At 38.6% G+C, this 26,105-nt stretch overlaps 1 protein-coding gene across 8 annotated transcripts in view; it reads left to right on the top strand.

Annotated features, from left to right (window-relative positions):
* ryr1a (ryanodine receptor 1a (skeletal)) overlaps positions 1-26,105 on the top strand; it is a 72,150-nt gene that overhangs the window by 7,452 nt on the left and 38,593 nt on the right. For all 8 annotated transcript variants that reach the window (XM_065260005.1, XM_065259998.1, XM_065260002.1 and 5 more), the window contains exons 9-50: positions 102-198; positions 290-364; positions 467-623; positions 727-891; positions 979-1,100; positions 1,330-1,519; positions 1,627-1,762; positions 2,525-2,620; positions 3,152-3,270; positions 3,358-3,491; positions 3,574-3,815; positions 4,149-4,341; positions 4,576-4,792; positions 5,786-5,890; positions 5,992-6,095; positions 6,170-6,253; positions 6,356-6,515; positions 6,882-7,029; positions 7,213-7,418; positions 7,506-7,680; positions 7,818-8,026; positions 12,743-13,101; positions 13,181-13,310; positions 13,465-13,625; positions 13,779-13,941; positions 16,816-16,902; positions 17,027-17,253; positions 17,566-18,010; positions 18,281-18,856; positions 20,484-20,684; positions 20,763-20,874; positions 21,014-21,154; positions 21,255-21,528; positions 21,616-21,730; positions 23,093-23,225; positions 23,394-23,488; positions 23,564-23,699; positions 24,483-24,669; positions 25,007-25,118; positions 25,207-25,327; positions 25,424-25,593; positions 25,796-26,016. In XM_065260005.1, coding sequence (XP_065116077.1) covers positions 102-198; positions 290-364; positions 467-623; positions 727-891; positions 979-1,100; positions 1,330-1,519; positions 1,627-1,762; positions 2,525-2,620; positions 3,152-3,270; positions 3,358-3,491; positions 3,574-3,815; positions 4,149-4,341; positions 4,576-4,792; positions 5,786-5,890; positions 5,992-6,095; positions 6,170-6,253; positions 6,356-6,515; positions 6,882-7,029; positions 7,213-7,418; positions 7,506-7,680; positions 7,818-8,026; positions 12,743-13,101; positions 13,181-13,310; positions 13,465-13,625; positions 13,779-13,941; positions 16,816-16,902; positions 17,027-17,253; positions 17,566-18,010; positions 18,281-18,856; positions 20,484-20,684; positions 20,763-20,874; positions 21,014-21,154; positions 21,255-21,528; positions 21,616-21,730; positions 23,093-23,225; positions 23,394-23,488; positions 23,564-23,699; positions 24,483-24,669; positions 25,007-25,118; positions 25,207-25,327; positions 25,424-25,593; positions 25,796-26,016 — 7,300 coding nt within the window. The remainder of the gene's footprint in view (positions 1-101; positions 199-289; positions 365-466; positions 624-726; positions 892-978; positions 1,101-1,329; positions 1,520-1,626; positions 1,763-2,524; positions 2,621-3,151; positions 3,271-3,357; positions 3,492-3,573; positions 3,816-4,148; positions 4,342-4,575; positions 4,793-5,785; positions 5,891-5,991; positions 6,096-6,169; positions 6,254-6,355; positions 6,516-6,881; positions 7,030-7,212; positions 7,419-7,505; positions 7,681-7,817; positions 8,027-12,742; positions 13,102-13,180; positions 13,311-13,464; positions 13,626-13,778; positions 13,942-16,815; positions 16,903-17,026; positions 17,254-17,565; positions 18,011-18,280; positions 18,857-20,483; positions 20,685-20,762; positions 20,875-21,013; positions 21,155-21,254; positions 21,529-21,615; positions 21,731-23,092; positions 23,226-23,393; positions 23,489-23,563; positions 23,700-24,482; positions 24,670-25,006; positions 25,119-25,206; positions 25,328-25,423; positions 25,594-25,795; positions 26,017-26,105) is intronic.

Below are 26,105 nucleotides of genomic sequence, written 5' to 3'. Positions count from 1 at the left end.
AGTAAAATATTGAAAAACTGTGGTGTTTTCCTTTAAGTGCATTTAAGTTTCCCATTCATTGCACTGTAATGCATGTTTTATGTGATGTTTCATGCATTTAGGGTATCTGACCGGAGGCCATGTTTTGCGTCTTTTCCACGGCCATATGGATGAGTGTTTGACAATTCCTGGCGCCGACCAGGGAGATGACCAGAGACGGTGAGGAAAAAACAAATGCTGTGCGCATACAGAAACAACACAAACTACAATTAAATAAATTTCTGGCTTGTTCCTTTACATGATATTTTAGAAATGCACACTATGAAGGCGGTACTGTGTGCAGCCACGCCAGGTCTCTCTGGAGACTAGAGCCTCTTCGGATTGGGTCAGTACTATCTGTCTCTTTACAATAATATGGAGGGTTCAGTGTAAAGCTGCTTGCAACAATGCAAAATTGTGAAGTGATATAAAAAATAATTTTACACAGATGGAGCGGTGGCCACATGAAGTGGGGTCAGTCCTTCAGAGTGCGACACATCACCACCGGCAGGTACCTGTGTCTGGATGAGGAGAAAGGTCTCCAGCTCGTGGACGCTGAAAAAGCCAATACAAAGAACTCTGCCTTTTGTTTTCGTGCATCAAAGGTCTATATCCACCATTGACCAGACGGAATAAACCCCAGACACAATTAAGATTATAATAAAACCATTCACTTAAAACCTAACCATTTACGTTGTCTCTGAGCAGGAGAAGACTGAGGTGGCTCATAAACGTGACGTGGAGGGCATGGGAATTCCAGAGATCAAGTACGGAGAGTCCATGTGTTTTGTGCAGCACGTCTCCACCAGTCTGTGGCTCACGTATGCATCAGTAGATGCCAAGTCTGCTCGCCTAGGGCCTTTAAAAAGGAAGGTATGAGTTGCTTCTTAAAAAAATTACATAAATCAGACCTAATCTCAAATCTCGGTTAAAGCCAATGTTCGTGATCTTGCTTCTTAGGCTATACTGCATCAGGAAGGTCATATGGATGATGCGCTGACTGTGGCACGTTCACAGACAGCAGAGTCACAGGCTGCAAGAATGATCTACAGCACGGCAGGACTCTTTACACAGTTTATCAAGTATGTACACATTTGATCTAAAATGAATAGAAATGGGTAGATTTATAGATTCTGTGTTGTGTGATAATACAAGAGTCAAAGGTTTTTATTGGTCAAAACGATTGATATGTTTTTTGTTTTATAGTTTTAATGAAAATGTAGATGAAAAGGTGTGTCCAAAATGTTGATTTTTACTATATGGTACACTAAGGGTGTTAATGGTACCGGTGTGTGTTCGTCTCTTCCACAGAGGTCTGGACTCGCTAAGTGGGAAGAATAAATCTCCGGGTCAGTCTCTGTCTTTGCCTCTGGACTCTGTGGTCCTGTCTTTGCAGGATCTTATCTTCTACTTCCGCCCCCCAGAGGAGGAACTTGAACACGAGGAGAAGCAAACCAAACTGCGTTCCTTGAGGAACCGTCAGAATTTATTTCAAGAAGAGGTCAGATGCCGACAAAAGATGCTACTTATTCTACAAAGTGTTATGCCTTCACATTCACTGCATGCACACAATAGACATTTACCAGGGTCATCTGCTTTCCCGCACAGGGCATGATCTCACTTGTGCTGGACTGTGTTGATCGGCTGAACGTCTACAACACTGCAGCTCACTTCTCTGAGTTTGCCGGGGAAGAGGCGGCCGAGTCTTGGAAAGAGATAGTCAACTTGTTTTATGAACTGCTGGGTATGAACACAATACATATTTGGTTAGCTCTTAATATGGACATGGAAGCCATTGAGAAAACATTTTTATTTTATGATATTGACATAGGTAATGTAATTATGGAGGGTGGTTTTAACCTGCCAACCTACACTGCAAAAAATGACTTTCTTTCTTAGTATTTTTGTCTTGTTTTCAGTAAAAATATGTAAAAATTCTTAAATTAAGATGTTTTTTCTTTATGAGCAAAATGACCTAGGAAAAATGTATAGGTTTGAGACGAAAAGTATAAACTTTAAGTAAATTAGTGCTTAAAACAAGCAAAAAAATCTGCCAATGGAATAAGAATTTTTTTCTTGAAGTTTACTTTTTTCATAAACACTTAATTAAAAAAAATCTTATTCCATTGTTTTAAGCAAAAATTTGCTGAAATTTGATATTTTTTGTCTTAAAACCAGACTTATTTTCTTGGGTCATTTTGCTCATCAAAAAAATACTTTATTTAAGAATTTTTAGATATTTTTACTGAAAGTAAGAAAGTTATTTTTTTGCAGTGTAAATAATATCTCCTCTCTGAATGCTCAGTCATAATGTCTGAGGGATTCATACAGGCAACACTTTATGTCTCATAATGCATATAATGGTTGTTTCACATAATGTGAACATGTTTGACTTAAGCTATATTGGTTCACTTAATAATATTTAGACTTTTTACATGAGCGTGGTGTTTTTTGATATTTTTAAAATGTATGTGCCTTTACAGTTTTAATGCTTTTTTTCTTATAGCATCTCTGATCAGAGGAAATAGGGCAAACTGTGCTTTGTTCTGTGATAATTTGGACTGGTTGGTCAGCAAGCTGGATCGCTTAGAGGCATCTTCAGGTGAGAAGTTACATACTCCGTTAGATGGCTAAAACTTGAGACAGATGCCTGTAAGACTTAAAGGAAAACAGCACCGTTTTTCAATATTTTACTATGTTCATACCTCAACTTAGACGAATTAATACATACCTATCTTTTTTCAATGCATGCACTTAATCTTTGTACAGTGCGTCGTGAATGTGTTAGCATTTAGCCTAGCCCCATTCATTCCTTAGGATCCAAACAGGGATGAATTTAGAAGCCACCAAACACTTTCATGTTTTCTCTATTTAAAGACTGTTACATGAGTAGTTACACGAGTAAGTATGGTGGCACAAAATAAAACGATTTTTTAAGCGGATAAAAAAGGGCCTATACTGTATGGCGGAAGAGCACTTATTTTGCAGCACTTCGAACTCGGCGTGCAGTAACATCGTCACTCCTGGCTACTCGCCCTCTCGCTCAAACGTTCATCAATATTACTGCGCCCGAGGTCGAAGTGCTGCAAACTAAGCCCTCTTCGACCATATTGGCCTATATTATATTTTGCAGGTATTCTCGAGGTGTTGTATTGTATTCTGATTGAAAGCCCTGAGGTGCTTAACATCATCCAAGAAAACCACATTAAATCCATCATCGCACTTTTGGACAAACATGGACGTAACCACAAGGTTGTTTTTTATATCCTATATTATATTTGTTATCTGTGCCTCATCTTCAATCATACAGTCTCTGATTGTACGCACTCATACTTGAAGGTTCTAGATGTGCTGTGCTCTTTGTGCGTGTGTAACGGTGTGGCTGTGAGATCCAATCAGAATCTGATCACTGAGAATCTGCTTCCTGGTCGGGATCTGCTCCTACAGACTAACATTATCAATTATGTCTCCAGGTGATTCTTGATTTTAACAAAATTATAGTCAGTCCAATGTTATGTATTATAAAGCATGTTTGACATTTATTCCCATGTGCAGTATGAGACCCAACATTTTTCTGGGAACGTGTGAAGGCTCTACGCAATACAAGAAGTGGTACTACGAGATGATAGTAGACCACGTGGAGTCATTTCTGACCCCGCATGCGTGTCACCTCCGCGTGGGCTGGGCTTTGACGGAGGGCTACAGCCCCTATCCCGGAGGTGGAGAGGGATGGGGAAGCAATGGAGTGGGAGATGATCTTTTTTCATATGGTTTCGATGGTCTGAACCTGTGGACAGGTATAGATGCCTCATCATTACACTATTAACTCAATTAATCAATAAATTCAATCCTAATAAAAATAAATATGTGACCTAATCTGTGAAAAGTCATTTTTATGATTTACTGACCTACAGTGCATTTAATATATATGCATTTATATTATTATGTGTGTTCCCTGGGAATCAAACCCACTACCTTTTGCATTTCTAATGCAGTGCTCTCCCAACTGAGCTACAGGACCACTTTTTGACCAATGGTTGATGGGCGGATGATCCGGGAAATGGTTATTATTTATGAAGTGGTTATTATTTGGTGATGCTAGTGGCAAAGTTCCTGTCCTATTCCTTCAGGTCGTGTTCCACGTCAGGTGAATTCACCCAGTCAACACATCCTTGGGGCTGAGGACGTAGTAAGTTGCTGTTTGGATCTGAGCGTGCCCAGTATCTCCTTCCGCATCAATGGACATCCTGTTCAAGGAATGTTTGAAAACTTCAATCTGGATGGTCTCTTCTTCCCTGTGGTCAGCTTCTCAGCTGGCATAAAGTAAGAGTTACTTAATTATAGGAATGCTTCCAATGGTCACTTAATAAATGAGTTAAATGATATTGGATTTACATTTATGCATTTTATCCAAACCTGCTTACTGTTTAGGGATTTATATAAGTTGTGTGTTCCCTGGCAATCAAACTTATGATGCGCGATGATGTACCAGTTGAGCTGCTTTACAGCAGTTCCTCATAATTGCATTGTAGCATCCATTTTGCTTTAACTTTACAGAGTTCGCTTCCTCCTCGGTGGACGACAAGGAGACTTCAAATTCCTCCCTCCTCCAGGTTACGCTCCATGCTATGAAGCGGTTTTGCCCAAGGACAGACTGCGGATTGAGCACATTAAAGAATACAAACACGACTTCAACGGTGTCCGAAACATTCTGGGGCCGACGCAATCTCTCTCACACACCGCCTTCACTCCGTGTCCTGTTGACACTGTGCAGGTGGGATTTGTGACTGAATTTCCTTTAAAGGATTAGTCAATTTTCAAAAAAAAAAAATCCAGATAATCTACTTACCACCATGTCATCCAAAATGTTGATGTCTTTCTTTCTTCAGTCGAGAAGAAATTATGTTTTTTGAGGAAAACATTCCAAGATTTTTCTAATTTTAATGGACCCCAACACTTAACAGTTTTAATACAGTTTAATATTGCTGTTTCAAAGGACTCTAAACGATCCCAATCAAGGCATGAGGGTCTTATCTAGCAAAACGATTGTCATTTTTGGCAAGAAAAATATAAAATATTCACCCTTAAACCACAACTTCTCTTCTTCCCCCGGTCCTGTGACGCGCCAGCGCGACCTCATGTCATACGTCATCACGTCAAGAGGTCACGGATGACGTATCGAAACTACGCCCCAGTGTTTACAAGTGTGGAGAAAGAGGACCGTTCCGATGTTCCTGTATGTGGAATGATACAAATTAATGTCTTTGTGTCAGTTTATTGTTTAAAATGGTCCGCAAATGTGCGTTTCATATATGTAACAAGTGACCTTTCGACGTCATTACACAATTATGTGTGGTCGCGCTGGCTCGTCACACAGCCGCAGAAAGAAGAGCAGTTGTGGTTTAAAAGTGCATATTTTTTATTTTTCTTGTCAAAAATGACAATCGTTTTGCTAGATAAGACCCTTATGCCTCGTTTGGGATCGTTAAGACTCCTTTGAAGCTGGGTTGAAACTGCAATATTAAACTGCATTAAAACTGTTAAGTGTTGGGGTCCATTAAAGTCCATTAAATGAGAAAAATCCTGGAATGTTTTCCTCAAAAAACATAATTTCTTCTCGACTAAAGAAAGAAAGACATCAGCATTTTGGATGACATGGTGGTGAGTAAATTATCTGGATTTTATTTAAGAAAAATGGACTAATCCTTTAAGTTAAAGAGTATTTAAATGACTGTGTGAATCCGAATTATCCTATTTATTCCCTCAGATCGTTCTCCCACCTCACCTAGAGCGTATCAGAGAGAAACTGGCTGAAAACAGCCATGAGTTGTGGGCAGTCACCCGTATTGAGCAGGGCTGGACATACGGACCGGTGAGTCTTTCTTTTTTCTTTTTTTTCTGTGCATGTTACCACTAAAGTTTTATTGGTGCATCTTTGCACTCATTGTCAATTTTTTCTTCCCACTATTTCAGTTTCGTGATGACAATAAGAAGCTTCACCCTTGTCTAGTCGACTTCCAAGGTCTTCCAGATCCAGAGAAGAACTACAACCTGGCCATGTCTGGAGAAACATTGAAGTGAGAAAAAAACTGCTTTTTACATGCATTTGTGTGGGGTAATGGTTAATAGACACTTTTACTTCTCTCTGTAGGACTCTTCTGGCTTTAGGATGTCATGTGGGCATGGGTGACGAGAAAGCCGAGGAGAACCTGAAGAAGATCAAACTACCAAAAACGTCAGTCATGTGACAGATACCTTGCAAAATGATAGTAAATGACAGCAAAGTAAGATAAAAATAACATTCTTAATTGTAAATTGGTTTCTTGTTAAAAATAAGGTATATGCAGAGCAATGGATATAAACCTGCACCTCTGGACCTTAACCATGTGAAACTGACACCGAATCAGAACACACTCGTGGAAAGACTTGCTGAAAATGGACACAATGTCTGGGCTCGTGACCGGGTTCGACAAGGATGGACTTACAGCATCGTTCAGGTCAGCCTGCATGATTTTTAGTTTTTAGTAAGAAACCGCCCAAGTAAATCCCCTTCCTACATTTGTCCAGGTAATAGTGTAAGGAATAATTGACGACGGGTGTGCATTATTTTCAAGTAATTCAAAGGATAAACTATTCCACTTATACCACTGTTGCCACAGACACTACTAAAACATTGCCCTGGTGCTTATTTTAAGACATTTGACAGGTCAGGTGTGCATTTTTTGAAAAATAATGCATACCTGCGGAACATTTCTCAACCAATCAGAATAAAGCATTCATCAGCCCTGTTGTATAATGAAATATAAACTCCAAAATTGGATTAGCTCTATTTGATGCTGTACTGATCTTTGACTCATTTGTAGGACATTGTGAACAAGCGCAACCCCCGCCTCGTCCCATACAATCTTCTGGATGAAAAGACGAAAAAGACCAATCGAGACACAGTATGCGCTGCTGTACGGACTCTCATAGGCTATGGCTACAATATTGAGCCACCTGATCAGGAGAGCAGTAAGTCCATCTACCTTACCTTATTGATGTATTCTTAAAGGAAAACCATTTCCTTTAAATGTTAACTATTTAACTAATTATTGATAAACTGAAAATGTATAGACCTACACATGGAGTACCACAGTTTTGCTCTCAAGGTTGTGTTTGTAAGCTTTTTAACTTTCACTTGGACGTGTATTCCAGGTGGTCATGGTCCAGGCAGTGTTCGGAGTGATAAGATCCGTGTATTCAGGGCTGAGAAATCGTATGCTGTGACTCAGGGGAAATGGTACTTTGAGTTCGAAGCGGTGACAGTGGGTGAGATGAGAGTCGGGTGGGCGAGACCTAGCATGCACGCAGACAGAGAGCTGGGATCCGATGATCTGGCATACGTCTTCAATGGGTGCAGGGTAATAAAAATGATAATAGTTTTCTTAAGTATGCGTAATGTGCTTAAGAAGCATAACCAAGTTCCTGGTTTTGGTTGGTCATCACAGGCTCAGCGATGGCACATTGGGAATGAGCCGTTTGGTAGGCAGTGGCAGCCTGGAGATGTGGTGGGGTGCATGATAGACCTGACGGAGCAGAACATCATGTTTACGCTAAATGGAGAAATGCTCATCAGTGACTCTGGGTCTGAGATGGCCTTCAAAGACATTGAAATTGGAGAGGGTAAGAGTCAGGGGCAGACCAGAGATATGCTTCAAAGTAAAGTAAAATGTGAATATAAAAAATGAAGGTCTCGGGATTAGTTGTGAGACAAATGTAAATACATTTGTGTTATTCAATGTCGATTTTTTTCTGTCCAGGATTTATCCCTGTGTGCAGTCTTGGATTGTCTCAGGTGGGCCGTATCAACCTTGGCCAGAATGTGAGCAGTCTGCGTTACTTCACAATCTGTGGCCTGCAGGAAGGATTTGAGCCATTTGCCATCAACATGAAGAGAGATATTACCATGTGGTTCAGCAAGAGCTTACCCCAGTTTGTGCCTGTGCCAACAGACCACCCACATATTGAGGTAAAAATAATTAACAAATATTCCAAAAAATCAGTCTATGTATCTTTGAAAAAACATGAAAACTTGAAAAACTTGATTTTGCTCAAATTACCTGCACTACTATATTTCCCAAAATAGGCAGTATCCAACAATATCCCACAATGAACTGTAACTTCCATATCAATTATGGTAAATAAATGTGAAATAACATCAACTAAAATTAACTCATTTTTTTACTTTATTTGAACTGACAAGAGTAAATAAATTTTAACATAGAATTGAATAAAAAAATGCATTAACATTTTTACTTGCAAAATGAATTAAAAACCACTAGATTTAAACATTCTGCATATTCTTTTAACTATTTAACTCATTTCCCGCCAGCCATTTTTTAAAAAATTGCCCGCTAGCCTTTTTTGTGATTTTGACAAAACTTTCACAAAATGCCTTTCAGGAAAATTTTCTTCTAAAAATATATAAACATACAAATATATCAAATAAAAGAACAGATACTCTGCTTTCAAACAAACAATAAACAAACAAAATGGGAAAAAAACTTTTCATCCTATCTTTATTTTTTTCTCTGCTTATAAACTCTTAAATATGGGTATTTTTCTTAAAAAATATTTTTTTTCTGCAAAAGCTCAAATAAATGCACTTTTGTGAAGGAATTTTGTTTGAGATCAGATTCAGAACTATTATCAAAACAGACACAGAGTTTAAAATTGGTAAATAATGTTTTTTGCTAGTTTTTTTTATAAATTGGGTAAGTGAGACATCTATTGGATAAACGCTGTATTACAGATTAACATAAAACCTCACTAGGAACACGTATTTTTAAGCAAATGTTTTCTCTTAATTGACGAGATAACTTGTCAATGGCAAGGATGGAGTTAAACAAAAATACAATTGCTTTAGTGCTGGGACTTCTAAAAGTCGAGGAGTAGCTATATTAATTAATAAAGGATTACAGTTCAGGATTAGAAGGGAGATTAAAGATGAAGAGGGCAGAATAATTATATTATTAGCAGAGATACAAGGATATACATTGATACTGGCCAATATATATGCACCTAATGTTGATTGCCCTAATTTTATTATAGATTTGGAAAGTAGATTGCATGAGATGGGACATTATCCCATAATTCTGGGAGGGGACTTCAATATTGTTTTAGATCAAATTCTTGATAGAAGTAAACCAATATTAACTAGACTGCCTAACTCAGTCCGGCTGGTTAAGAAAATGTGTTTATCTATGGGTTTAACAGATGTATGGAGGTTGAACCACCCAACAGATAGAGATTATACCTTTTATTCAGGGGCTCATAAAGTTTATTCAAGAATAGATTTTTTTCTAATCTCCAGTTCCTTATTATCTACCACATTGTCCTGTTTAATTGATAGTATTCTGCTGACAGACCATGCTATGGTTAGACTGCAAATGACCTCATATGAGGAAACAGAGAGATCATATATGTGGCGGTTTAACGTATCATTATTACAAGATGTGGGATTTAAGGAAGATCTTTGAGCACAGATTAGGTTTTATTTCGAAACCAATGTTCCTACAGCTCCCTCTGCTATAGTGGCATGGGAGGCTATGAAGGCCGTTGTAAGGGGATTTATTATTCAATATTCTTCCTATAAGAAAAAGGCCGATACTGCTAAACTCATAGATTTAGAAAGGAGAATTAAAAATACAGAAGTTAAATTTAAAAGGAACATGTCTGACCATATCTTAAAAGATTTGACCTATCTTAAATATGAATATAACAATATAATATCTAAAAAAACAGAATATCTCTTGTTTAGGGCCAGACAGACTATTTTTGAATCTGGGGATAAAGCGGGGAAATTTTTGGCTAGGTATATTAAACAAAAAAATTGCAAATCTTCTATAGCAGCAGTGAGGGCTGAGGATGGAAGATTAGTTACTAAATCTAGGGAAATAAATGATGTATTAAAGAGATTTTATATGAATCTTTATACACCTGAAAATACTGCTACAGATAAAGAGATAATGTTATTTCTAAATAAATTGGAGCTTCCGAAGCTGAATGTCTTGCAAAAGGAGGAGTTAGATTTACCTATTAGTTCACAAGAAATACTTGATGCAATTAAGGAGTTACCATCAGGTAAATCTCCAGGCCAAGATGGATTCACAGCAGAATTCTTTAAATGTTATGCAGAACAGCTATTACCATTATTTGAAAATATGCTTGTAGAAGCGTTTAAAACTGGCGAATTACCTCCATCCTTAAACCAAGCAATTATTACACTTATATTGAAAAAAGAAAAGGATCCGACTGACTGTAAAAACTATCGTCCAATAAGTTTAATATCTGTTGATTGTAGACTTTTATCTAAAATTCTTGCAAAGAGATTGGATAAAGTACTTGGGTCACTTATTCATTCTGATCAAGTGGGTTTTATTAGACAGAGAAACTCTTCTGATAATATAAGACGTCTTATAAATATTATGTGGTCAGTGCGAGATTCCAATGATCCAATAGCAGCTATATCACTGGACGCCGAGAAAGCGTTCGATAGGCTAGAATGGAGATATATGTTTCTTATGCTTAAAACCTTTGGATTTGGTCAGACATTTTTAAGATGGATAGATATTCTTTATAAAGACCCACAAGCTGCAGTGAGAACAAATGGTCTGATTTCATCTTATTTTACACTTCATAGAGGCACTCGGCAGGGATCTGCACTGTCACCAGGGCTTTTTTGTTTAGCTCTGGAGCCTCTTGCGGTAGCAATTCGCAAGAATAATAAAATTCATGGAGTTAAAATTAATGAGTCTATACATAAGCTACTGCTTTATGCGGACGATATTTTGTGGCTTGCATCGGAGCCAGCTAGATCTGTCCCTGTACTATTGGATGTTATTCAATCATTCTCTAGGATATCAGGGTATAAAGTTAACTGGTCCAAGTCAGAGGTTCTTCCACTGACTTTATATTGCCCAAAAACTCTATTTCAGACAGGGCTGTTTCAGTGGCCTACAGAGGGCATAAACTATCTTGGTATTCCCTTTCCTCATAATATTGATAAAATAATTGAAAAGAACTTAAATCCACTCTTTGACAAGATTTTATTAGATGTAGAGAGATGGTCACCACTATATTTATCATTATGGGGAAAGGTTAACGTCCTAAAGATGAATTGTTTTCCGAGGGTGAACTATTTGTTGCAGTGCCTTCCTATTGCAATACCTCAAAAGTATTTTAAAAGGTTTGACCAAATTTGCAAAAAGTTCCTATGGAATGGTAAACGTGCAAGGATAAAATTGGAAAGGCTTCAAGTGCCAATTAATAAAGGGGGCATGGGTCTTCCTAAGCTAGTCCTGTATCATTATGCCTTCTGTTTGAGACATATAGCTCAGTGGGTATTGCCACCTGAGAGAGCACCTCCCTGGCTTGAGATAGAACAGGGACTGTTTTCCCCACTTACTCCTGTAAATGCCCTTTCTAGTAGTATACCCTCTAAATTGAAATCTCATCCTATAATATCTAACCTTTGTAAAGTGTGGAAGAAGTTTTCTGAAGCATTTAATGTTAATGTTTATCTTAACTCTGAATCATGTATTTGGAATAATCCAAAGTTACGTATTAATAAACATCCATTTTTATGGAAAGAGTGGGCAGAAAAAGGAATTATTACAATAGCAAACCTATATGAGAAGGATAGTATAAAGTCGTTTGAAAAGTTGGCTGGTGAATATAATTTACCCAGAAATAACTACTGGAAGTATTTACAAATATGACACCTGGTAGTTGCTGTCATAGGGAAAGGAATAGAACCTCAACAATCAAACCTTCTCTCTCAGACTAGGAAAATAATGGGGATGGGACATGAAGCTGCTATATTTTATGATATGTTAGTTAAACAGACAATTTCCATATCTTACGCAACAATGTTAATATGGTCGACAGATTTGAACATCAACCTTACATGTAAGGAGTGGGATTGTATTTGTGAAAATATAAAGAGGGTTTCAAGGGACATTAAAATTAGACTAATTCAGTTTAAGATTTTGAATCGGTTTTATTGGACCCCGACTAGATTGTTTAGGTTGAAGCTGAGGGATAATCCAGACTGTTGGAAATGTAGCAACTCGGAAGGAACTTTTTTTCACATGTTCTGTTTTATGATTAAGAATTATTGGTCAAAGATTCATGACTGTATTGAAAACATTACCCAGACTACCTTGGAGTTTTGCCCGAGGCTATATGTTTTAAATGATCCACAAATGACAGCTAACTGTGGAGCTGCAGACTTCATCCAAACCAGTATAATGGTAGGAAAACAAATAATAATGAGAAATTGGAAGAACGCAGGCGAGCCCTCCTTTCAGGAGTGGAGTATAGAATTGGCAAAAGTGGCTTCATATGAAAAAATCTGTTTCAATATCAATGCTGGGGCGGACAAATATTTGGCAAAATGGGGATTATATGTGCAATATATTGCTACTAGATGAGAATGTGGTGCATGTTAGAAAATATATATTTTGAATGTATTTTTTGTTTGTTTTTTTTCTCTTTTTCTTTTTCTTTATAGTAATAATTTATGTTTATTTAAAATGTATCATCATTGCGGGATACATGTTATGCTGGAAAGCATGAAGGGAATACAATGTTGTTTATAATGTATCAGTGATGATCAAAAAAATTTAATAAAATGCTAATGATAAAAAAAAATACAATTGCTTTTCTGTCGTATTTCCAATAGGTGTCCCGTGTGGATGGAACAGTAGATAGCGCACCCTGTCTTAAACTCACCCATAGGACCTACGGGTCCCAGAACGCCAACACCGATCTTATGTTCTTTAGACTCAGCATGCCTATTGAATTCCACGAGACCTTCAAGGTCCCGGTGGGTGCCTCACCCCTGACCCGCACCCTCACTATCCCAGAAGACGAAACTCTTGAGGTGGACCCAGAATCGGAGTTTGAGCTTCTGAAGAAGTCAGCCAGTCGCAGAGAGCAAGATGAGAAAGAGAAGGAGCCGTCCGTCCCGAAAGAGCTTAATGGCAATAAAGAGGGAGAGAATGAGAAGGACACCACCACAGAGAAGAGCAAAAAGAGAGGGTGAGGAGCCTTGTAGAGGGATTTTATCATACACTGTCAATATATTTTACCGGGGTGACAAATTATCTGTGATTTCCAGGTTCTTTTCTAAGGCAAAGAAGGCAGCATTTATAGCACCACCTCCCGTGGTTCCAATAGTTCCCCGACTGATAAAGGACGTTGTCCCGGATGACAGAGACGATGTTGAAATTATCTCGAGCACAACAACTGTGTGTATAAACTTTTACATTCATTGCCATTATAAAATTCCAAAACATATGCTATATGTCCACTTCAGTGAATTCAGAATATGTCTTCTAAGTAAATCATCTCTTGATCCATGACATGTTTGTCCTCTAATGAAATTACTTTTTTCCCCTCCAGTATTATTATTCCGTCCGGATATTTGCAGGGCAGGAGCCAAGTGGTGTATGGGCAGGCTGGGTTACTCCTGACTACCACCTGTATGACCCACACTTTGATCTTATCAAAGTCCGAAATGTAACTGTTACTGTTGGGGATGATAAAGGCAACATTCATGACAGGTAAACCCACTCCTACTGCTACATACATAAACGGTGACTATTAGAGTAAGGAAACTAGATTAATATCCAATATTTCATATACTTATAATCCTAATAGAGGTCATGTTTTAGCAGACTAAGCACAGTATGTTGTCTCTCATCTGGTTTCCACAGTGTTAAACGCAGCAACTGCTACATGGTGTGGGGAGGAGAGTTTAGCAGCTCACAGCAAACTCGAATCAGCCAGGAGGACTTTGTGATTGGTTGTTTGGTGGACTTGGACACAGGACTCATGACCTTCACAGCCAATGGGAAAGAGATCAACACTTTCTTCCAGGTAAGATGAAGTGAACTGAGATGAGATGTGTTTATAAGGTAATATTAGGGGAAAAGATGTTGTTCTAAAGAGCATTGTTTTGCATGTTTCATTAATACTCTTTTTCCATTTTCTAGTAGGTGATTTTTGATTAACCATATTGCCCCGAATATAAGACAAAATTATTTCACAGAAATTCCTCTCAATAAACAATACGGACTACCTGCACATCCAGAAACTTGACTGTAAATTTCGTCATCGCCCCTTTTTGGGGGAAAATAAATCAGACTTCCCATTGACTTCAATTCAAAATAGCGGAATTAAGCAACGTTTGTTATGAAATAACTAAATAATTAATAAATGATTAAACATGTCGAGTAATCATCTGTCCACCCTGCCTGCCATAGAGCGCGAAAGATACATAAACACATTTAATTTGGTCAATATAAAAACATGTCCCTTTCATTCTCACAGCGTCAAATTTGTGTAACAGCGCTATCCAGGTGATTGCTGGAAATATCGCTAAACCAGTTAGTTGTATGGCTGGACAGAAATGTGAGCTCAGTACTCTAAATATAAAGACATAATATATAAATACGAAGTAACTTTTAAATATGCCGTAAAATCATTCACTGTCTTCCCTGTTGACTCGATGAGGTACGAGTAAATGTCCGGGTAAGCCCCCTTTTGGCCAATAGGGAGCGTGGTTACACAAATTTGACGCTGTGAGAATGAAAGGGACATGTTTTTATAATGACCAAATTAAATGTATCTTTCGCGCTCTATGGCAGGCAGGGTTGACAGATAATTACTCAACATGTTTAATCTGAGTGATTTCATAAGTTATTTATGCCTGTCGGGTGTGTACGAACGTATTATTCCGCTATTTTGAATGGAAGTCAATGGGAGGTCTAGTTTGTTTTCCCCCAAAAGTGGGCGTGAACCTGTTCAGAGACATTCTATGACGTTGCGCCGGTTGTGCGTATGTCATCATCTTATATTTGAGTTTTAGACAATATCATGTCAATAATACCGTGCACCCGCAAAAACGCAGTAGGTGGCACCAAATACGCATAAACAAGTACACCTGGTCTGAAGCTACCTGATAATCTATGGTCGTGAACAGTAAGGTACACTTCTGCTGTTAATGAAATATTAACTCTTTCCCTGCCAGAATTTTTTTAAAAGTTGCCAGCCAGTGACAATTTTTTTTATAATTTTAACAAAAGTTTAATGCCTTCCAGAAAAAGTTCCTCTTTAAATATATAAACATAAAATAGATCAAATGAAAGAACAGACAGTCTGCTTTTAAAATAAACTACCTTGATTAGTTCTCTTCTTATTACCTCTCAAATATGGGTAGGTTTCTTCAAAAACACAAAATTTTGAGCAAAAAGCTGAGATAATTCCATTTTTGTGAAGGACTTTTGATAGAGATCAGATCAGAGCGATCCTCAAAACATACACTGAGTTCTTACTCTTCCACGTAAGACATTGCTTCTGGGTTGTATAGACGGTTGTAGTGGACACACGTGCGGTGACGCAATTACGCGTCTGGTCAGAACTTTACTTCCGGTTTCAGTTTTTTAAATGGTCTGACTAGTTGCTAAACTGAACTCTAAAACAAATGTTTTGGTTATCTAGGTAATCTTTGTGTTGTATATTTTGCTTGTGATATAAATAAACTACTTTAAAAGGACTTTGTTGTTAGTTATTCTAAGCGGAGTTTACCAAAAGTTATGGGTTGACCATGAAAGCCGCTCGTTTATGTTGTTACTGCTAAAGCTAAAGTTGAGGATATGTTGCCACCTGGTGGATAATAGCGGTATTGCGGATTGCCGGAAATACTCGTCATTGGCAGGTAAGCGGCAGGAAAGCATTTTCTCTTAAAGGACAAGTTCGGTATTTTAGACTTAAAGCCCTGTTTTCGGATTGTTTATGGTGAAATAGAATGGTTTTGACTGAAATTTCGACATTTGCGGCTGTCCTGAGAATTTTCGCGTGTTTGTGTTTCATCTCAGACCTCCACAATGGGTTTATAGGTGCACTGGAACAATCCTTCCTAAAATGCATTAAACTTTCGTTTACAAAGACGTGAAACTCACCGAGTGGTCAGGGGTGTTCACTGGTATGCTCACACAAAAATCGCTCCAAAAGACGCATTCCAACAGGTTTTATCGTAGTTTTTACCAACTCCATTGACATGTATTAGATGTGCTGTGAGGTACGGTATTACTCCGCGCCGGGAACTTTGTTTCTATTCTTGCAATTGGCAATGGCGGATTAGCGCCACCACCTGGGCTGGAGTGTTTATTATTCAAGCTCTAAGCGGAAGAATGTACGGGTGTGAGGCGTTTGGGAAAATAGGTCCACAAGTTAACAACGAATGCTAAAACAGCTGTTGGAAAGCATCTTTTGCAGCGATTTTTGTGTGAGCATATCAGTGAACACCCCTGACCACTCGGTGAGTTTCACGTCTTTGTAAACGAAAGTTTAATGCATTTTAGGAAGGATTGTTCCAGTGCACCTATAAACCCATTGTAGAGGTCTGAGATGAAACACAAACACGCGAAAATTCTCAGGACCGCCGCAAATGTCGAAATTTCAGTCAAAACCATTCTATTTCACCATAAACAATCTGAAAACAGGGCTTTAAGTCTAAAATACCGAACTTGTCCTTTAATTGACGAGTTAACTTGTCAATGGCGGGGAAGGAGTTAATAGGCTACGTGTTTATTTACTGCAGGTATCATAAATAGATGATACCTATGGGGTCAATTTATAATCAGGGTTGTCTTATATTCGGGACAATATGGTACATGATTTCATACAAATATTAGAGGTCAGTTAAAATCGTACATATGAAATCATACGTGTGACTATTTTCTGTTTCAGGTGGAACCCAACACTAAGCTGTTTCCTGCTGTGTTTTGTTTACCCTCCAGCCAGAACATGTTGCAAGTGGAACTAGGCAAATTAAAGGTCTCTGTCTTCAAGAACACTATGTGTTTTTATCTGTTTCTACAGACTGTAGTCACACCTTATTGCTTTTTCCTTTAGCTCCTGATTCTTTACTCTTATTCTTCACTTTGCTCTTTTCATCCAGAACATCATGCCCATCTCTGCTGCCATGTTCCGCAGTGACCAAAAGAACCCGGTTCCCCAATGTCCTCCCAGGTTAGATGTCCAAATGCTGACCCCGGTCATATGGAGCCGGATGCCTAATCACTTTTTGGCACCTGAAACTGGTCGTGTGAGTGAGAGGCTGGGTTGGAAAGTTCAATGTTCTGAACCTCTTGTAATGATGGCACTGCACATTCCTGAGGAGAACAGGTATTACATTAATATACTGATGAACGATTTCTTAAATATAACTGATGGAAATGCATTAAAATTTAATAAAAAAAGAATTTTAATAAACATAATTTACTACTTTGCATGTTGATTTATATGTGGTATTAGGGAGTGGGGCATTCTCATTTTAGAGAATTGTTCCGATTGGATAAAACTCTGTGTAGTGCAAAAGAAGTGTTTCTCTAAAGAGCAAATATTTGACTTTTTCATTTATTTGACTTACAAGCCAACTAAAAGCATGCATTCAAATGCACAAAACAACGTTTCAAAGTCATTTCCTTCTCTCCCCAGATGCATCGATATTCTGGAGCTCTCCGAGCGCTCAGACCTGATGACGTTTCATTACCACACTCTCAAGCTATACGGCTCAGTCTGTGCTCTGGGAAACAACCGTGTCGCTCACGCCCTCTGCAGTCACGTTGACGAATCGCAGCTCTTCTACGCCATTGAGAACACCTACCTGCCTGGCCCCATCCGCAGCGGCTACTACGACCTGCTCATCTCCATGCATCTTGAGTCTGCCAAACGCAACCGTCTCATGACCAATAAGGAGTTCATCGTGCCCATGACGGATGAGACACGCAGTATCACCCTCTACTCAGACGCCGAGAAGGCCCACGCACTACCTGGCGTCGGACTTACCACCTGCCTGCGCCCCAAACTACATTTTGCCCCCACAGGGTTTGTGGGGACTAATGCAGATCTCTATACCCTTAGCCCATTCATACCTCTGCAGGTAAAATATCAGAGCTGTGGTGCAATCTGTATACCATGTGTAGCAGCTCATGAGGATGCACGTTTAAATCTGGTCTGCATTATGTTTTAAACACTAAGGCCTAGTTTCAAAGACAGGGCTTGTATAAAGCCACGACTAAGCTTTAAATTAGGACACTTAGAAGAAAAAAGATAACTGGTGTATCTTGAGACGTGATTTTTTTAGCCGTTTTATCTGTTTTCATATTGTTTATGTCTTCCATTCTTCTGCTTTTTCTTTTCCATACACTAGATGCTCAAAGACCATGCCCTCAGTATGCTTACAGAAGCAGTGCAGGATGGAGGACAGGCCATGCGTGATCCTGTAGGGGGCAGCGTTGAGTTCCACTTTGTGCCGATCTTGAAGCTCATCAGCACCCTGCTCATAATGGGCGTGTTTGACGACAGCGACGTGAAACACATTTTGAAGCTGATCGAGCCATCTGTTTTTAGTGACGGTGAAGCTGAAGAATCGGAGGCAACCAAAGCTGGAGATGGGGAACAACAGTTGGTCTGCAAAGAGGAAGGAACAGAGGTGAAAGAGGAAGAGGAACAAGAAGAGGGTGACAACAGGGGAGAGTTAATGGATGAGGGGGTGGGAGAAGATGAAGAGTCTGAGGAAGAGGAGCTTGAGCTTGAAGAGGATGAGGAATATGAAGAACATGAAGGAAAACAAATAGAGGAAAAGGAGCATGCTGCAGAAAAAACTGATCAGGAGAAAGCAGGTAAAGAGGTGGAGAACGAGGATGGTGTTGCAGAAATGAAGGAAGAGGAAGATGTGGGAGAAGGACTTCTGCATATGAAGCTTCCTGAATCTGTCAAACTTCAGGTGAACTGCCTCTGAATAAATACAGTGTAATATATCAGTTCCCCTTATTTTTACATAGGTGCACTCACTGCCAAAGTAACCACAGGTTTAGCATTAAAGGGATAGTTCACCCAAAATGAAAATTTTGTCATCATTTTCTCACCCTTAAATTATTACAGTTCTGTATAAATTTCTGTGTTTTGCTGAACACAAAGAAAGATATTTTGCAAACTGTTTTGGAGCCCCATTGACTTCCATAGTATTTTTCTTTCCTACTGTGGAAGTCAGTGGTGCTCCTGTTTTTTGCTCGATTACAAATGTCTGCCTTTGTGTTCAGCAGAACAAAAAAATTGATACTGAGTAAATACACTGCAAAAAAAGTTTTTTTTAAGAAAAAAATCTTAGTATTTTTGTCTTGTTTTCAGTAAAAATATCTAAAAATTCTTGAATTAAGATGCTTTTTCTTGATGAGCAAAACGACCCACAAAAATAAGTCTTGTATTTAGACCAAAAATATCAAATGTAAGTGACTTTGTGCATAAAATAAGCAAAAAAATCTGCCAATGGGGTAAGCAAAAAAACTTGAAAAATTTTCTTAAACACTTAATTCAAGAAAAATTCAAGAAAAATTTGCTTACCCCATTGGCAGATTTTTTTGCTTGTTTTATGCACAAAATCACTTAAATTAGATTTTTTTTGTCTAAAAACTAGACTTATTTGTGTCATTTTGATCATCAAGAAAAAGCATCTTCATTTAAGAATTTTTAGATATTTTTTAAAAAATTTCGTGAAAATAATTTTTTGCAGTGTAATGACAGAACATTTCATTTTTGAGTGAGCTACACTGCAAAAAATGACTTTCTTAATTAGTATTTTTGTGTTGATTTCAGTAAAAATATCTAAAAATTCTTAAATTAAGATGCTTTTTCTTGATGAGCAAAATGTCCTAGCAAAATAAGTCTAGTTTTTAAACAAAAAATATACAATTAAATTAAACTTATTTCAAGAATTTTTTTCTTATTCCATTAGCAGATTTTTTTTAATACTAAGCGACTACTTAGTATTATTGTCTTGTTTTCAGTAGAAATCTAAAAATTCTTAAATTAAGATGCTTTTTCGTGATGAGCAAAACGATCTAAGAAAATAAGTATAGTTTATAAACAAAAAATATACAATTAAATTAAATTTGTGCTTAAAACAAGCAAAAATATCTGCCAATGGGGTGAGAAAAAAAATCTTAAAATAAGTTTTCTTTTTTTCTTAAACACATAATTCAATTCAATTTTCTCACCCCATTAGCAGATATTTTTGCTTGTTTTAAGCACAAATTTACTTAAATTGTATATTTTTTGTCTAAAAACTAGACTTATTTTCTTAGGTGATTTTGCTCATCAAGAAAATACATCTTAATTTAAGAATTTTTAGATATTTCTACTAAAAGCAAGACAAAAATACGAAGTAAGATTGTCATTTTTTGCAGTTTAGTACTTAATAGCCAAATAGTTTATTTTGTCTCAGAAATTGAATATATAGTAGTAAAATGCTTTGCAAGCAAGTGCTTCTATGTTTTTTGAAAGAGTAAATTATTTCTATAGATTTGCATCAGTAGGACAGTAACTAAATTACAGACTTCGCTCCTTTTCCTCAGATGTGTACTCTACTGCAGTATTTCTGTGACTGTGAGCTGCGTCACAGAGTGGAAACCATAATCGCTTTCTCAGACAGGTTTGTTAACCAGGTGCAGACCAATCAGAGGCAGCGTTATAATGAGCTCATGCAAGCCTTCACAATGAGCGCTGCAGAAACGGCCCGCAAGACCCGCGAGTTTCGCTCTCCTCCACAAGAACAGGTACTGGATCTTTGTGGCAAAAAAATTGTCATCCTAAAAAGCATTATACTCAGTTTTTGTAACTGTATGGGTACGTAGGTGAACATGTTAATGAACTTCAAGCACTGTCCGGAGGAAGAAGATTGCCCTGTTCCTGAAGAAGTCCGCAACGGTTTGCTGACGTTTCACCATGACCTATTAGCTCACTGTGGTGAGTCTAACCAAACAGACATTATCTTATGAATTTTACTAACCTCTCTGACCTTACCAAGACTTTTATCAAAGACCAGCAAATTCCCAATAGTCACTGTACGTGTCATAGAATTGTCTTTTTGTCATTTTCGCCACAGGTGTGCATATTGAAGAAGAGGAGGAGGAAGAGGAGGTAGACACCTCACTCCGAGGACGTCTCCTAAGATTGGTGAATAAAGTTAAGAATTTACGAAAGAAACCAGAGGCTGAGCCTGAACCTGAAGAAGATAAAAAACCCAGTAAGAGAGGGGTTTAGACTTCGTCTATAAGCATATAATATAATTGCAAAGGTATTTTGACTGTCAAATCCTCAGTCAAATGCTAAGTCTTGTGTCATAGGTACTCTACAGGAGTTGATCTCTCACACTATGATACACTGGGCTCAGGAATCTTTCATTCAGAACCCTGAGCTGGTTCGGCTGATGTTCAGCCTGTTACACCGACAGTATGACGCCCTGGGTGAGCTCATCCGAGCGCTGCCTAAAGCTTACATCATTAATGCGGTGTCCATACAGGACACCATGGAGCTACTAGAGTGTCTGGGACAGATTCGATCGCTACTAATCGTTCAGATGGGACCGGAAGAAGAGAGGCTGATGATTCAAAGTATCGGGTGAGCACACTTTTGCATCCTAAACGTACAACAACAACAACCTAAAACGCTGTTAGGAATTGCAACCACTCTCTGTTTTGTTTGTAGAAACATCATGAGCAACCGAGTTTTTTACCAGCATCCAAACCTAATGAGAGCTTTGGGAATGCACGAGACCGTCATGGAGGTTATGGTGAACGTGCTTGGAGGTGGAGATTCCAAGGTGCATCTCATAGACTTTCACATTTGCTTGGCAGTAACTTCAGCCAAATTTACCACATGATTTACTCAACCTCAAGCAATCTGAGATACACATGACATGTCTAGCATCCTTCAGACATCTGGAGTTATTTTAGTAAATGTCCTTGCTTTTTCAAGCTGCTAACGGTCAGAAAAAATCCACACGGCTTCAAGGGGTTAATAAAGGTCTCCTGCGAGAAATCAATGTGATTTTGTAAGAAAAATATCCATATCCAGGGCTCCATACTAACTTTTTTTACTAGGAGCACAGTGGCCCCCAACTGAAAATGTTAGGGGCGCAACCAGAAAATTTAGGGGCACACACTGTAAATCAACATGCTATCCAAATATTCACATTTCTACTAATTTCCAATGTATTACTAATAAAAACTTTAATGATAGATGCAGAAAGTACAATGTGCTGTTTTCAAATTCAGTGTCACATCACAAAAAAAAGGTCAAATTTACTGGTCGCACATGTGCAACTGGATGTTAAATTCAGTGGCACACTCTCAAATTTTGGTGGCAAAATGCCCCCATTTGGTGGCAGTCTGGAGCCCTGATATCTTAAACTTTATAAACCATAAAAACTAGCTTTCGGAAATGACGCCATCTTGGATTCACACGATTCACGCAAGTCACTGCGCAATGGTAACGAATGCTCACTACGCTCTCTTGTGAATTGCGTGAGTCCAATATGGCGTCGTTACTGGAAGCTAGTTATAACAGTTTCTAAAGTTTGAAATATGGATTTTTTTCTAACAAAATCGCATTGATTACCTACAAAAGACCTTTATTAACCCCTTGGAACCATGTGGATTACTTCTGGGAATGAAGTCAGAAGTTGTTCCCTCCCTGCTGAAAAAAACTGCATACCAGCAAGACCAGCATATGTTGTGTTTTGGTGCTGGTTTGCTAGTGAACACCTGCTAAACCAGCATTAGCACCAGCATTAGCACCAGCTAAACCAGCACCAAACCAGCATTAGCACCAGCTAAACCAGCATAAGCACCAGCATCCCATGATGGTCATACCAGCATATGTTGTGTTTTGGTGCTGGTATGCTGTGACCACCAGCTAAACCAGCATAGACCAGCATAATTCCCATGCTGGTCCATGCTGGTTTGATGCTGGTTTTTTCAGCAGGGCTGATCCCCGTGGTAGAGCAAAGACATTTCCTAAAATAACTCCAAATGTGCTTTTTTGAAAGATAATCGACATATGTATCTCAGATTGCTTGAGGGTGCGTAAATCATGGGGTAATTTTGATATTTGGCTGGTGTATCCCTTTAAGTGTTACCTTTTAATAATAAATACATAACTGAATGTGCGTTTGATTCTGCAGGAAATTCGGTTTCCTCGTGTGGTGACCAACTGCTGTCGTTTCTTGTGTTACTTCTGCCGTATCAGCAGGCAAAATCAGCGCTCGATGTTTGATCATCTGGGATATCTCTTACAAAACAGCGGAATCGGGCTTGGTAAAAGATTCTTTCTCTTATCATCCATGTACATTCAGGAAATTCAACCTGAACTTGTTTTAATGTGCATTCAGTTTTAGGCTTAGTCTAACTCTAATCCCAATTTATTCTATTTATTTATTTATATATCTTTAAATCTAATATCAAGTGACTGTGTTGCTCTTTTAGGAATGCGTGGCTCCACTCCTCTCGATGTTGCTGCAGCGTCTTGTATCGATAATAATGAACTTGCGTTGGCTCTTCAAGAACAAGACTTGGAGATGGTGAGAGGATCTAAAAGAGACAAACTGTAATTTCTGCAAAAATCTTTTTCTCATGCTCCCCGACTGTTTGTTCAGGTGGTTAAGTACCTGGCAGGTTGTGGTCTGCAGAGCTGCCCCATGCTTTTATCAAAAGGATACCCAGATATTGGGTGGAACCCGTGTGGAGGAGAGAAGTACCTGGACTTCCTCCGATTTGCTGTGTTTGTCAATGGTTTGTGTTTAGCATGTTACAGTTATTTCTGGCTTTATATAGCTATTTGTTAACTTACTGTAATTATTAAAGGAAAACACCACAGTTTTTCAATATTTTACTATGTTCTTATCTCAACTGGACAGCGCTTCTTGTATGTATTAGCATTTAGCCTAGCCCCATTCATTCCTATGGCTCCAAACAAAAGTTTTATTTTGTGCCACCATACTTACTCGTGTAACTACTCATGTAACAGTCTTTAAATAGGAAAAACATGGTTTTCGTGTTTGGTGACTTCTAAATTCATCCCTGTTTGGAGCCATAGGAATGAATGGGGCTAGGCTAAATGCTAACACATTTATGAGGCGCTGTACAAAGATTAAAAGTACATATAAACTTAGGTATATATTAAAGGGACACAAGGCAGCATTTTTATGTTAATAAATCATCTTTGTAAGTCGGTATATGGTTAAATGACTCATTACATGACGAATGAAGACTCTCTCGCCCGCCCCTACCGTCTGTAGGAAGAATACCCCACTTGCAAGTTCGCTGTATCCGACCCGGTGTCCTTCAGTCTCGTATAGTCTTAGATATAGAACGCATTTACTCCCAGACACTAGGGGGAGCTAGTAGAGAAATAATACTCAGACTTGCCTTCTGTGCCTTTAATTTGTCTAAGTTGAGATAAGAACATAGTAAAATATTGAAAAACGGTGGTGTTTCCCTTTAAGTATAGCATTGAACTAGATTATATATAATATAATAGACTGAGAAAAATTATGTTGAATGTTTTTTCTTCAGGAGAGAGCGTGGAGGAGAACGCTAATGTGGTGGTTCGCCTGTTGATCAGAAGGCCTGAGTGTTTTGGACCCGCTCTAAGAGGAGAGGGTGGGAACGGCCTTCTCGCTGCCATCGAAGAGGCCATTAAGATCTCAGAGGATCCAGCACGAGATGGACCTACTGTTAAGAAAGACAGACGCTTCCCAATGTACACGCAATCTATGATGTTAACTGATGATGTTAGACTTAAAAAGCGCTTTCAGTTAAAAAAAGATCTAATTCTCGTGGACACAGTCTATTGAGATAGTGGCAGTAGGAGGGGCTTTATCAGTGTGACATCACATTAACAAGAGAATTAAACAGTATGTCTAATGAGACTGCTTTGGTTTAATGAGGATTAAAAAAGAAAAGGGTGGATTTTTTTCATTATAGGGTGGTTTTGGATAATAGGTGCCCTTTTATACATTTGTCTGCATAGTTGAATTACAATGGTTTTAAAAGTAATCTATAAAAGGTTGATCAATGTTTCTTCCTACTGTTGTCAGGTTTGGAGGAGAGGAGCAACATGAGGAAAACAGGGTGCACCTAGGAAATGCCATTATGTCCTTTTATTCTGCTCTTATTGATTTGCTGGGTCGCTGTGCTCCTGAGATGCATGTAAGTGTGTATGTACTGTACCTTGTACCTATGTATATGAAATAAGATCAGATTTGGCTGCTGAACTTCTGCTTCTTCTCTTTTGTAGTTAATCCAGGCTGGTAAAGGTGAGGCTTTGAGAATCAGAGCTATTCTTAGGTCTCTCGTGCCCATTGAAGATCTGGTCGGTGTGATCAGCTTGTCGGTCCAAATACCTGCTTTTGGGAAAGGTGATGATGAGTTGGGAATTTGTTGATTGATGCTGTCAGGGTGTAAAGCATAAAACTTTTCAGCCATGGTGGCTTATTTCACATTCGATTTTTCAGATAACAGCGTCATTGAGCCAAAGATGTCTGCCAGTTTTGTGCCTGATCATAAGGCACCGATGGTTCTGTTCCTGGATAGAGTCTACGGCATCGATAACCAGGACTTCCTGTTGCATGTTTTAGAAGTAGGCTTCCTACCTGACATGAGAGCAGCAGCTTCTTTAGACACGGTAAGATGTTACGTATAATGGCCTAGCAGTTACCACACATGATGTGACACTAAGCTGTGGTGTTTATGGGAATTTAAGTCTGGCCCTACGTATATTCTTTGTTTAATTCAATTTCAGTGACTGCAATTTGTTATTAACTTTAATACAAATCATAACCAATAATACAATACAGTCTTATTTACCATCTGGTTTTTTTTTCAAGGCTGCATTCAGCACTACAGAGATGGCTTTGGCTCTAAACCGCTACCTGTGTTCGGCTGTGCTTCCTCTGATTACTAAATGCGCTCCTCTGTTCGCTGGCACGGACCACCGCGCCATCATGATCGATTCGATGCTCCACACCATCTACAGGCTTTCACGAGGTCGATCACTTACCAAAGCTCAGAGAGATGTTATTGAGGAATGCCTCATGTCTTTATGCAGGTGAACGTTATGTATTTACATTATTAACATGACACTAAGATGTTTGGTGCTGATGTTATTATTATTATCATTTTACTGATGAGCCAAGG

This window comes from Paramisgurnus dabryanus, chromosome 10, assembly GCF_030506205.2.
Source record: "Paramisgurnus dabryanus chromosome 10, PD_genome_1.1, whole genome shotgun sequence".
NCBI classification, from domain to species: domain Eukaryota; kingdom Metazoa; phylum Chordata; class Actinopteri; order Cypriniformes; family Cobitidae; genus Paramisgurnus; species Paramisgurnus dabryanus.
The sequence above is the reverse complement of the archived record's forward strand: the minus strand, read 5'-3'. Positions and strand labels throughout refer to the sequence as shown.